Source organism: Salvelinus alpinus, chromosome 14 (assembly GCF_045679555.1).
Source record: "Salvelinus alpinus chromosome 14, SLU_Salpinus.1, whole genome shotgun sequence".
NCBI lineage: Eukaryota > Metazoa > Chordata > Actinopteri > Salmoniformes > Salmonidae > Salvelinus > Salvelinus alpinus.
Window position 1 is genome coordinate 7654808 of NC_092099.1, and position 12799 is coordinate 7667606.

A 12799-nucleotide genomic window follows, 5' to 3' on the forward strand; every position below is an offset into this window, starting at 1 on the left:
TCCTTCAGTCTTTTTGCCTCCTAGGCCTCGTTTCTCATTACATGGGATTTCCCCAGTGCCAACTTCACATGAGATGGCCGCTGTCTACTGTCATGTGGTGCTGAATGACAGATATCGCTATGCCGATATTGCTGCTGTCCATGGTCCTGAAATATACAATCTTGGCTATTTGCATATGTACGACCGTCCAAACTTGACCCCCCACACATACACACACATTAATGCTAATCTCTCACACACTTTTGAACATTGCACAACCTGCAATGAGACACTGAAAGAGCATTTTATTTCATGTGTGTTTGTGTTTGAATAAAGACCCGAAGAATGAAATCAAAGCTGCTTTCAATTCATGGTGGCTCTGAATAAGTCTTGACGGAGACAGAGCTTGTTTTGCCAAGGAAAGTGAAAAGGACTGAGGGAAAGTAAAATGGATGATACATGGAAGAACCTCAAAGAACATTGCATTTTCAAGATCATGTAACATCAAACATAACATCAAAATGCATCTTATATTCCTGCCCTTACAGAAAAACCACATGATTTCAACTTACATTTTATGTGAAATCATTTGAAAACATGTTTTGGAACACAACGTGATCACATTTTCACATGTGTAGTTTAATGTAATCACATGTTGCTTTACATGTTATCACATTATCTTCACATAAGATTACATGAAAACATGTTTTTGGAACACTTCCCGTGTTCACATGTGAAATTCATGTGGTTTTTGCGTAAACGCCCTGCAGTTCCACACTCAAGGTTCTTAATAATGCTTTAAAATGCACATGTACGATTGTACATGTGTAATGGGTTGAAAACAAAGTCACTAAAACAGACAGCCATTTATTATACCCCACCCCCCAATTTGTTAATGTATTTGTCTTAATTAATCTAAATTGTATTTTCTACACACTTTAGCGTTAGCAGTCCATCAAGTCAATAGATGGCGCTGTTGCACTGTTGTAGCAGGATAAACAGCAAGTTCTGGCCAAGCTGTCACCATTCTGCAGAATAAAGGATCAGAACTTTACAGAGGTAAACTGTGTCTGTTCTTTTTACTATTACAGGTTTGTAACAAAACTTCCAAACGTTCAAATATATACACAATGTGTAATAACATGCTATTTAACAACTTTGTCAAGATATTATCACGTTAGGAAAGGTTTTGTTTTGGCTTTGTGTCGAACTGAGTGAGAGTATAACGTTATGTTAGCTGAGGTAAAAAACGATTTACGAGTCACAGAGACTATGTTTACTGAGCAGCTTACTTGTACTGGATTTTGTCTAGGATATTTTTTTATAAAGAATCCATTTGTTAGGGATTTCTGAGTTGGTTTTACATATTATTGGTTTTGTGTAAAATGGTGCTTACTAGCTGGTAAACTGGCCGAGCACGCTCAGTCTGGTGGACTTTTAGTGCATACAGTGAGAGAGAGACGAATTTCTGGAGGTGCCACTATCTTAAAGCTGAATGTATTGTTGTCAGTTTTCTATAGAGGTAGCGGTATATAGAAAAACATTCAGTTATTTATCGTTTCATATATAGGTGTTTCTATTGTATGAATGTGAAATACATTGTGGTTTTCATGTGAAACCATACACTAAGACAGGGTTATTTGTGGAACATTTTTGAATTCTGCTTTAGCTAAAGTGCATTTATGTTGTGTAGTTTAATGTGTGCACTTGTTTGATGTGAATATTTTTTCAAAGTACTAACAAGAAAATAGACAATTGAACAAGAGAAAAAAAAACATTCTTCAGAATAAAGAAAGCGCCAGAACTTTGCAGACGTAAACTTGTGTCCGTTCTTTTTACTATTGCAGGCCACCTCAGCTACACATCCACTCTGTCTGCACACGCATCCATGCATTGCACATACACACGGACAAACACACACTAATGTTCTCTCTCTTGTGTTTGTCAGCAGTTCATCTTGGCCCTGTCATTCGCCTCCTTCACCAAAGCTCTGTCAGGGACCTACATGAAAAGTGCCATCACTCAGAGAGACACTTTGACCTGTCCAGCTCTCTCATCGGACTCATAGACAGCAGCTTTGAGATGGGTATCAACAATAACATTGAGTTGCTTGACAATTGATGTAGTAAAAACCAGATACAGACTACAGTATAATCAAAAAAAAATGTGTGGTTCAATCAGTCTGCTCTCAATACTGTCCAGTTTTATAGTTGTTCATATTAATTGATTGACTGGCATTTGTCCATGACTCTACTGTCAAACCCCTAACATTGTTTTATGTGATGCTATGTTGTTGCAGCCTAGTATCCAAACTGATATGCCATTTTTTGTTTAAAAAAAAAACTGCGTTTATAATTTCCGATTCCTGGCTACTGTAGTATTGTGATTTCTTGCAGGTAACCTGCTGTTCCTGGCTGTGGTCAGCCATTTTGGGGCGAAGCTGCACCAGCTCAGGCTTCCCGTGTCCTTGTTCAGATAATCACCCCAGTTGGCCTTTTCCTCTTCATCTAGTGTGCCCAACATTGACAACGGTGTATAGTTAAATCTCGGATTCCCCTGTGGATGATATGGAGAGGTTCTGGAATTGGCTATTCCCGTACAGTTCTGCAAGGCTCTGAATAACTGATTTTCAAACTCTCTTCACTGATCATGATGGATTTTTGACACAAAGCCAAACTTTGGGAAAAAATCATCGAAAAGCTTTTTTGCTGCAGTTTTCCATGACTTATTTCTAGTGGCGTAGGCTTGTGCAAATTTTGTAAAGTTATCTAAAATAACTCAAATGTACTCGTAGCCCCCTCTGCTTTTCTCCAAATGCACATAGTCAATTGAAATCATCTGGAAAGGAGCTGTAGCTCGTACATGTTGCATTGGGGCCCTAGTTATTACACTGGGTTTCTTTTGTTTGATACACTTACACACTTTGGTGATAAAGTGTTCAGTGTCGTGTTGCATGCGCGGCCAATAAAGCGTTCTCGTGCTAAGTTCAACACTCTTTCTGTTCCTAGATGGGCCATTTCAGTGTGTAAGTACTTGTAAATCAGTGTTCTATACTACCTTGGTACCACAACTTGTTTCCTTTCTGCTCTTTTCCTTTGTAATAATCCATCTGGTGAGACATGGAGCCTGTTCCACTCTTGCAGTAACTGTTTGACTTTGTATGACTCTTGTTGACATTCTGTTGGTTTAGGCTTAGTCCTTTGACTTTTCAGTTCCAAGATTCTCGAGACAGCCGCATCCTTTAATTGAGCCTGCATGATATCGTGTGGAGACAGTCGGTCTGTAACTGTTCCCCCCCACCATGACAGCTCATCTTGCACTGATGGCCTTGGTGTGACCGTGGATATCCACGTTACACAGTCATTCTGTTGTGTCTGAACATTATTGAGTGTTGCTTTTACCATTTCAAGTGAGTGTTTCTCAGTGCATTCTTCCATGTAATGTTCAGCATGCAAAGGAGAGCGTGACAGAAAGTCTGCGTCATTGTTTACCTTTCCAGGACGATACTTCAGTGTGAGATTAAAGTCAAACAGCTCTGCCACCCAGCGATGACCGGTGGCATTCAGTCTTGCTGTAGTTAGTACATATGTCAAGGGGTTATTATCACTGTACACTGTCACAGAGGGAGCATAAAATAGGTAATCTCGGAACCGCTCAGTCACTGCCCATTTGAGGGCCAAGAATTTCAGTTTCCCTGAGTGAAGGTGATAGTTTCTCTGCTTGAGTCAGGATGCGGGAGCCATATCCAATGACTCAGTTTGCCACTTTGTCGTTGGTATAACACCCCTCCCAATCCCTCTTCAGAGGCATCAACATGCAGGATAAAAGGCTCCTTGAAATCTGGGTAAGCAAGCACAGGTGGATTAGTCAACACACTCACCAAGTGTTCTAATGCTCTCTGGTGAGCATCCTCCCATATAACTTTCTGGTGGGGCAGAGCCTGTCCCGACTGCATAGCTACCTTGGTCCTTCGCTTCCCGGATGCTGGGGTCTTCGTTTTCACTGCTAGTAAGTCATAGAGACATTTAGCATGTTGTGAAAAGTTCTGTACATAACCCCTATAGTACCCTTGAAACCCCAGTAGTTTCCTCAGCTCTCTCACGTTTGTTGGTGGCCTGTTTACCAGTTCTTGCACTGCTACAATTTCTTTAACATCCATTCTGTAACCCTCAGCAGAAATTATTTTTCCTAAATAACAGACCTCATTCTTGATTAGGTCACACTTATCAGCCCTGAGTTTAATACCCCATTTATTTTGCTGCCTAAGTACCTGACGGACATCTTCCACATGTTGTTCAAATGACTGACTAAAAATAAGAACGTCAGAATCTGTATACCATATTTGGATATCTCTTATCCCTTCTAAACTTTCCTCCATGCTTCGTTGGAAGGCACTATATGAAAAACTTCTCGTTCATCATCACCAACAAACGACTAAGTCATGTCGAACCTTGAAAACACGAGAGACGGCTTTTTAAGTTTTGCCAGCCAAGTGCAACCACCTTTACAACCACCCGAGGAGGATCGGGTGGTTCAAAGGTAGGATTCATTCTGGTAGGTTAGGTAATACCTGGCAAAAGTCAACATTAACCGGCACAACTACCTAGTAATGTTAGCTTGCTAATGATTGCAACAGCTACCGTAGGGTGCGCGAGTATGGGCGTGTCATTATTGTAACTTTTATAACGTTTGCACATGTCAGATTTCAATCGTTCAGGAGACGGAATAATGCTGGAGTCCAAAGGCGGCAAACCGGGAGAAGCCGGTTGATAACTATGAGGGTTTGCCTGATCGCTGACCCTACCATCCGGCAGCTGAACAGGATCGGTACATTTCCCCTATATCCATGTAGTACATGAGGACACAGTGCTTGCTTTGTAGTTTATTTTACTGATTTAAAGATCATGGACTATTTCCCTGTTTTATATTAGGATACGTTTTATTGCACTTATTTTAAATATACATACTTTCTTTAAACCATAACAGGTTCAAATATCGTCTCAACTCTCTTGTGCTGCTTGAAGCATTGGGGAACCACCCGGACAGCTTCCGAGCACTTTTTGTGGACTCCATAAAGCCTCCCACTGCCAGGGACCTGTTCAAAGTAACCTATTCAAACCTGGCAGCAACCGGCGGTGTTTGGAGAACGACACCATCTGCCACTGGTTCAACTGGCTGGCTGAGGTGCAAGGTAAAATAGTAAATTGTTCAAGTTTATCGGTAACTGCATATTATTCCATTTTGTGATTTAAATATGTATTTTAAATGTTTTACTGTATACTCCTCAGATGGAGAATGTCCTCCTCTAACAGTGGCGATGGTGTTGGGAGTTTGTTACTGGGGCAACGGTGGTGCCACCCCTTAGGTTTGAGGACACCCCGACCATAGAATTCCTCCACAGCGCGAGGGCGTCTGGCTGGGCAGCAGAAGAAAAAGTACCCAGAGGCAAACACGTGTGCTGTGACACCAAGGCTCCCTCTTCATAGCACCTACAATTCATGGGGAATTCATGACCTCCGGTATTGTGAATTCCCCACATTTCGGTGTTGCATTAAAACATTTTTATGATACATAATTGTATCTAGTAGCACTAAACTACAGTAGCAATTGAGTGTTTGAAAATGTAACTGCACATCAACATTTAAACATTTATCTACTTACATCTGTATTGTTTGTACAGTGCATTCGGAACGTATTCAGATATTTGTTCATTGGTTTAGCAAGAGTCTGTTGATTGGTCAGTCATTGGGTTAATTTGTTTAGCAATATGTTCAAATCAAAACAAGCTTTATTTATACAGCACATTTCAGACATGGATGCAATGCAATGGCTTCACAGGAAAAAAACATTAAAAAAATGAAAATAGAAAGAAATATTTTCCACAAAAATGCCATCGATTAAAATATTAACAATATGATGCAACATCCAACCCAAAATATAAGCTTGTTTTACTCCATTGTTTGTTGTTATGTTCCCCAGCAAGAAAACCAAAAATATCGCTTATATAGAAGAGGGAACTAACAGAGTCACTGACAACAACCACAACTAAACAGGTGGGATTTTAGGAGGGGCTCTGAAAGACACTATGGGGGTGTCCACTGAAAGTTGACTAGTAACAACAACTGGAACCTAAAAGACACCCACCATGAGACCCACTAAATCTGCCCAAGATATCCTATATTTTTGTTGGACAAGTTTGCTCACCACCAACAGAAAACAACTGCCATTTCACATTATAATCAACTACAATGCTTCACCTTCACCAATATAAACATGGTGTCTACTGGCTGTCAACAATTAAAAACAAGAAAAAACACATTTCTAAATATATACATTCTTCTACAATTTTTTTTTTTTTGAACTCACTAACTTCTAGAACTCTCGTCCCCTTGGAACGAGCCCAAACAAAACTCATCTCCAATACAGAAAACCGTGCAGTCAAAATAAATTGGGATCCATGGCAATGCACTGGCTAAACGCTAAATATTTTTGACTGCCCACCATTGAGAATTTCAGCAACCAAGTTGTCCTTACCATGGTCTGATTTCAAGAGGAAACTCCTGCAATATCTGTAGTAACTTTCCACCTCACTGAGGAGCTTCTCTCTCTTTTCAGGGTTCACTCAATAGGCATGTTGTTGGATCTGGGCCCAGTCCCCAATGTCATGCTCTAGTACATTTGGGTTGGCACATCTGAGAATTAACCCTGGTATTCTAAAAGCAGGGCAACAATGTCAATATAAATGTACCCAAAAATGGTCAGCTGGTTGCATAAATAATTATGATTACTAAATGTTACATAAGTTGTAAATATGAAATATCGAAACCAAATGTACACCCCCTTTGTTAATATGTATTGGCAATAATTCACTTAATGGTGAGACATGGAATAATAAAACATGTATCTTTTGTCAGGCTGGATGTTTGAAATATGAGGTGATTTGAGACATGCTTCTTCAGTAGTGGAATAAAGACGATTAGCACTTGAATGTTCTAAAGAAATACTGGACTGATGTAGGATTGTTAATACATTTTGACAAGTAGCAATAAATCACTGATATCGATTAGGGGGGAAATCAGGTTGTACGTGCTGTTGAAACTAACACATGGAAATGGGAGATATCCTTTACCTCACTGGTTAGAGGACAACCTGCAGAAGACAGTTAGCTATATTTTAGAGTGATGCCTTTCAATTTAGGGGTCGCTAAACAAAGGAATGCAACACTGTTAAGAGTAACAACTTTTTTTGTTAGTCACGTTTTGTTAAATTATATAAATAGTACTCTTTCAATTCAGAGCCTGGATTTCCCCCCTGAGGCTAATATCCATATTATGCTGAAATCAATAGAACAGGGGGCAAACGTTTAGGCTTCTACATTGTGACATCATTAAAATACTGCTACTACAATGTTAAAACATTCTACATTGTGACATCATTAAAATACTCCTACTACAATGTTAAAACATTCTACATTATTTCATTGATATCATGAAACAACTCCATGTATTTTCTGATGTTTGATCAGAGATCTTTTATCAGAGTATCTCTTGTCACATTGATCACAGCTATGAGGTTTCTCTCCTGTGTGTGTTCTCTGGTGTACAATAAGGTGGTTAGATGTAGTAAAACTCTTTCCACATTCATCACAGCTAAAAGGTTTATTTCCTGTGTGTGTTCTCTGGTGTGATACCAGGTTGCCTGACTGAGTAAAACTCTTCCCACATTGATCACAGCTATAAGGTTTCTCTCCTGTGTGTCTTCTCTGGTGTGATACCAGGTTGCCTGACTGAGTAAAACTCTTCCCACATTGATTACAGCTATAAGGTTTCTCTACTGTGTGTGTTCTCTGGTGTGATTTTAATTGTCCTGAGCGAACAAAACTCTTTCCACAGTCAGAGCAGCTAAAAGGTCTCTCTCCTGTGTGGATTTTCTGGTGAATTTTAATGTCTGCTGAGGAGGCGAATCTCTTCCCGCATTGCGCACAGATATAAGATTTCTCTCCTGTGTGTGTTCTATGGTGTAATATCAGGCTGAATGACTGAGTAAAACTCTTCCCACATTGAATACAGCTATAAGGTTTCTCTCCTGTGTGTGTTCTCTGGTGTAATATCAGACTGGATGACTGAGTAAAACTCTTCCCACATTGGTTACAGTTATACGGTTTCTCTCCTGTGTGCGTTCTCTGATGTTTAGTCAGACCACTAGATGTAACATATCTCTTCCCACATTGATCACAGCTATAAGGTTTCTCTCCTGTGTGTGTTCTCTGGTGTGATTTTAAACATCCTGAAGAAACAAAACACTTTCCACAGTCAGAGCAGGGGTGAGTTTTCTTCCCTGTGGGTCTCTGCTGGTGTTTCTTGGGGTGTTTTGATCTGGAGAGACTTTTTTCTGCTTCATGATGTTGTTGAGGCTCCCCAGAGGATCCATGATGGTCACGTCTCTCTCCTGTGTGAGCAACAAAGTCAGACATATGATTTAAGGCCCACAACAGCGGAAATCCACTGTAAAAGGTGATGTCAACAGCATAGCCATGATGTTGTAGAACAATTGACATCTGTAATGAATGTTAAAATTATTTAACAATTGTCTTAAAATGAGCAAGAATAGTCATATTTCGTCTTGTTTTCACATTAGTAGTAACATCGATGATTGTAGGCTAGAAGAAAGTTATGAAAGTTGTTGAAATCCTAAGCAGTGCACCAGATAAGTTTTGGTCTCCAATATAGGCCATGCAATTTGGTTGTAGAAACTCCTCCATGCTAATGAAGAAACCACTATTTACCAATATCGATTTGAGTTTTTCACAATGTATTCTGAATATTACAGCGCAATTTGTGTCTATATATGGAAAAATACACGTTATAAATTTTCAACCAATTGATTGGTAGAAACAACAGAAGACTCTTTGGTTGGCCAAGATCTATTTTAGTTGGGGACAGCATTAGAACATGATTTTGGGGCTCCCGAGTGGAGCAACGGTCTAAGGCACTGCATTTCAGTGCTTGAGGCGTCACTACAGACTCTGGTTCGAATCCAGGCTGTATCCCAACCGGCCGTGATTGGGAGTCCGATAGGGAGGCACACAATTGGCCCGGCGGTGTCCGGCTAATTCTCACAAAAATCCCTTTTTAAAGTCAGGGTATGAGTCGAGAAACATGCCTATTTTCCTCAAAAGTCCAAAATATCACGATTGAAAAGCTATATTACAGAGAAGTAAATGATCTCACGTCTTTGAAAATATTTGTAATGTGGTGCTTCTTGTTCACGGAGGGTAATTCATGCTAATGGAATTTTTTAAAGCTGTTAAGAATTTGTTCTAGTTAAATAAAGGTAAAACTTTTTTATTTATTTTTATAAATAGTGTTTTATGATAAACCGTTTTCTACAAATCCATCAAGGCACGAACTTTGAGAAGGTTCTAAAACAAAGGTTTCAAACCAATTCATGAATGTAATTGAATCTAGGTATGTTTCGCCTTTAATGTAATCTAGGTATGTTTCACCTTTAATGTAATTGAATCTAGGTATGTTTTGCCTTTAATGTAATGGAATTTAGGTATGTTTCACCTTTAATGTAATGGAATCTAGGTATGTTTTGCCTTTAATGTAATGGAATCTAGGTATGTTTCACCTTTAATGTAATTGAATCTAGGTATGTTTCGCCTTTAATGTAATGGAATCTAGGTATGTTTCACCTTTAATGTAACAATCTAGGTATGTTTTGCCTTTAATGTAATGGAATCTAGGTATGTTTCACCTTTAATGTAATTGAATTTAGATATGTTTCGCCTTTAATGTAATGGCATGAAAAAATAAATGGCTGAATATTATACAATGACTTATCAACAGCTCTAACAATTTCACCTCCACAGGAAATCTACACTGGCAATTATATAATATATATCCTAGAAACCTGCTTAAACTATCATTATGACATCATGGATGAATTCTAGAATATACTATATAGCCTAGAAACCTGGTTAAACTATCATTATGACATCATGGATGAATTCTAGAATATATTATATATCCTAGAAACCTGGTTAAACTATCATTATGACATCATGGATGAATTCTAGAATATACTATATAGCCTATAAACCTTGTTAAACTATCATTATGACATCATGGATGGCCAGTCCTTGTATTCATAGTGTAGTGAATTCAGGGGGTAGCCCTGAACTGAACTCAAACCTGGGTCCAACGACAGTCAAGCCAACACCTTATAACTGTTACGCCAAGATGACCGTACTTCTTGACGAGGTCGCTAGGTGTTGGGTTACGGTTTCTACAATAGCTTTCTCTATGCATTTGAGAGTGATTACATTACATCCCTCAGCTGTTTACCAAACCAAGTCTCTGGGAAGCCATTTTGTTGCTGTTTTAAAAACTAGGTTGCCCCTTTAAAAAAGCCACATCAATCAACCAATCTGCAGTTCAAACAATAACAAAGCTGTCATTCCACCACTGTTTTGGTAATAAGATGATGGATGGGGCTGGAGAAATGTAACTACTCTCAAATTCATAGACAGACTGATGGAGGCAAGGACTGACCATCCATGATATCAACATTATAGTTTTAACCATGTTGAGGCTATACAGTGTTGGTTTACATTGTTTCTAAACATTGGAGTAAAAAAGCTTATTTGGGGTTCTGATGGGGTACAACAGTTGAACTAAGCTCATGAGGCATGTGTTATATTCTTCAAGAAGCAATGGCTATAAATTAATAATTTAAAGTCCAAATATGGATGTAGCTATTGCAGATTTCCCCTTTAACACCAAACATCAGTTCAACAACTGCAGAGTTTGTGCCTCTGTAATTAAGACAGTACTTACTAGTGTTAATCAGGGCCTGGTTTCCCAAAACCATCTTACGGCTAAGTTCATTGTTAGAACCATTGGATGCCTTAAGATGCGTTTGGGAGACCGGGACCAGAAATTCAGTTTCCTCCTCTTCTTCCTCCTCCTTTTTCGATGTGACAGTCATCTCCCCCTCCTCCTCTTTCACTCCAAAAAATGCATCCTCCTCTTTCTCTTCCTCCTCTTCTTTTACTGTAACATCCTCCTCCTCTTTCACTCTGAACGTATCTTCCTCTTCTTTCACTGAAACGTCTTTCTCTTCTTCTTTCACTGTAACAGCATCACCCTCTACTTGTTTTTGTATTGTAACAGCCTCCTCTTCCTCCTCCTCTTTCACGAGAGCTTTTTTCTCCGTCCAGCAGACCCCCTCTTCTTTATCAGGAGGAGAGTAGCTTAGTGAACTCATGGTCAGGGATGTTAGCTAGCTAGCATTAGCGACTAGCCTAGTTCTAAGTTAACCTAGCAAACCAGCTAGCTGATAAACGTAAATATATAATTAAATGGGCCAAGAAGTACGTACATACAACAGAAGTGTGTTTAATACACAGCGACTAATATACACCAAAACAGTGTAAAGAGCGTGAATGTTGTAGCTATGTTTGCTAGAAAGCTACCGAGGTGTCTGACTAGCTGTTGTTGTTGAAGGAGCGTCCCGTCCACTAGATTATACATCACACTGGCAGCATCGCCTGAACCTGAAAGACGCACATCGCCATCTGCTGACTGGAGTGGGCAACGCAGTTGAGGAACCAAACGTTTATTTTTCATTTATTTCATAAAAGTTTAATATTATATTAAGTCATTAAAAGAGAAACATGTGTTGATTGATTCGTGTTTAATGAGTGAGAATTTAGAACAAAATTTACACCCACTACATATTTGCATTGAACCATACTTCTGACATGGATCATTTTGACCCCAGAGGCATATCGTTTACCATAGCCAAAATGTGGTTTATTCAATTCTTCCAATTTTTTATGACTTTGTCAATCAACTGGTTGTTAATAAATCTAAATCTGGTTTAGTGTTTCTGTATCAAAATGGACTTTTAACAAATTCAAATCCTTTGGAGTCATTTTTGACCTCAGTCAAAAGCACCTTTGATAAATAGGACTTTTATTTCAAATCAAAATCCCATTTTATTGGTTACATACACGTGTTTAGCAGATGTTATTGTGGGTGTAGTGAAATGCTTGTGTTTCTAGCTCTGACAGTGCAGTAATATCTAACAAGTGATATCTAACAATTTCACAACATATACCCAATACACACAAATCTAAGTATTTGCATCTATGTTTCTCTGTAGACATGATCCATCCCACAAGAGGGTGGGGCTCCTGTATCAGTGGTTTTGATCAGATCACACAGTGCCTCCCATGTACTCTCCTAAGATTGGACTTTTCTATACCACGTATCACGTGACTGTATACAAAACTGTCAATGGTAGAAAACTCTGCCAGTGGTAGAAAATTCTGCCAGAGGTAGAAAACTCTGCCAGTGGTATACAGTGCATTCGTTAAGTATTCAGACCCCTTCACCTTTTCCACATTTTGTTACGTTACAGCCGTATTCTAAAATGGAATAATTTTTCACCCTCATCAATCTACACACAATACCCCATTATGACAAACCAAAAACCTTTTTTTACATTTTTATTTACATTTTTGAAAATGTATTTACTTAAGTATTCAGACCCTTTGCTATGAGACTCGAAATTGAGCTCAGATGCATCCTGATTCCATTGATCATCCTTGAGATGTTTCTACAACTTGATTGGAGTCCACTTGTGGTAAATTCAATCGATTAGACATGATTTGGAAAGGCACACACCTGTCTATATAAGGTCCCACAGAATACAGTCCATGTCAGAGCAAAAACCAAGCCATGAGTTCAAAGGAATTGTCCATATAGCTCTGAGACAGGATAGTGTCGAGGCACAGGTCTGGGGAAAGGTA

At 39.1% G+C, this 12799-nt stretch overlaps 1 protein-coding gene and 1 long non-coding RNA gene across 2 annotated transcripts; one reads left to right on the forward strand and one right to left on the reverse strand.

Moving 5' to 3' along the window:
* The first annotated feature begins 1947 nt into the window (after nt 1–1947).
* LOC139538334 (uncharacterized) lies at nt 1948–5429 on the forward strand. The gene is made up of 3 exons (XR_011667710.1): nt 1948–4806; nt 4966–5170; nt 5268–5429. It is a non-coding gene; the product is annotated as an uncharacterized lncRNA (long non-coding RNA).
* A 320-nt stretch (nt 5430–5749) lies between these two features.
* Nucleotides 5750–11496, reverse strand: LOC139538333 (zinc finger protein 180-like). Its single transcript, XM_071340276.1, has 2 exons — nt 10821–11496; nt 5750–8427 (listed from the first exon to the last, which is right to left on the reverse strand). Exons 1-2 carry the CDS (start codon nt 11248–11250, stop codon nt 7466–7468), a joined length of 1392 nt encoding a protein of 463 aa, XP_071196377.1. The 5' UTR covers nt 11251–11496; the 3' UTR covers nt 5750–7465.
* Nucleotides 11497–12799: the final 1303 nt, after the last annotated feature.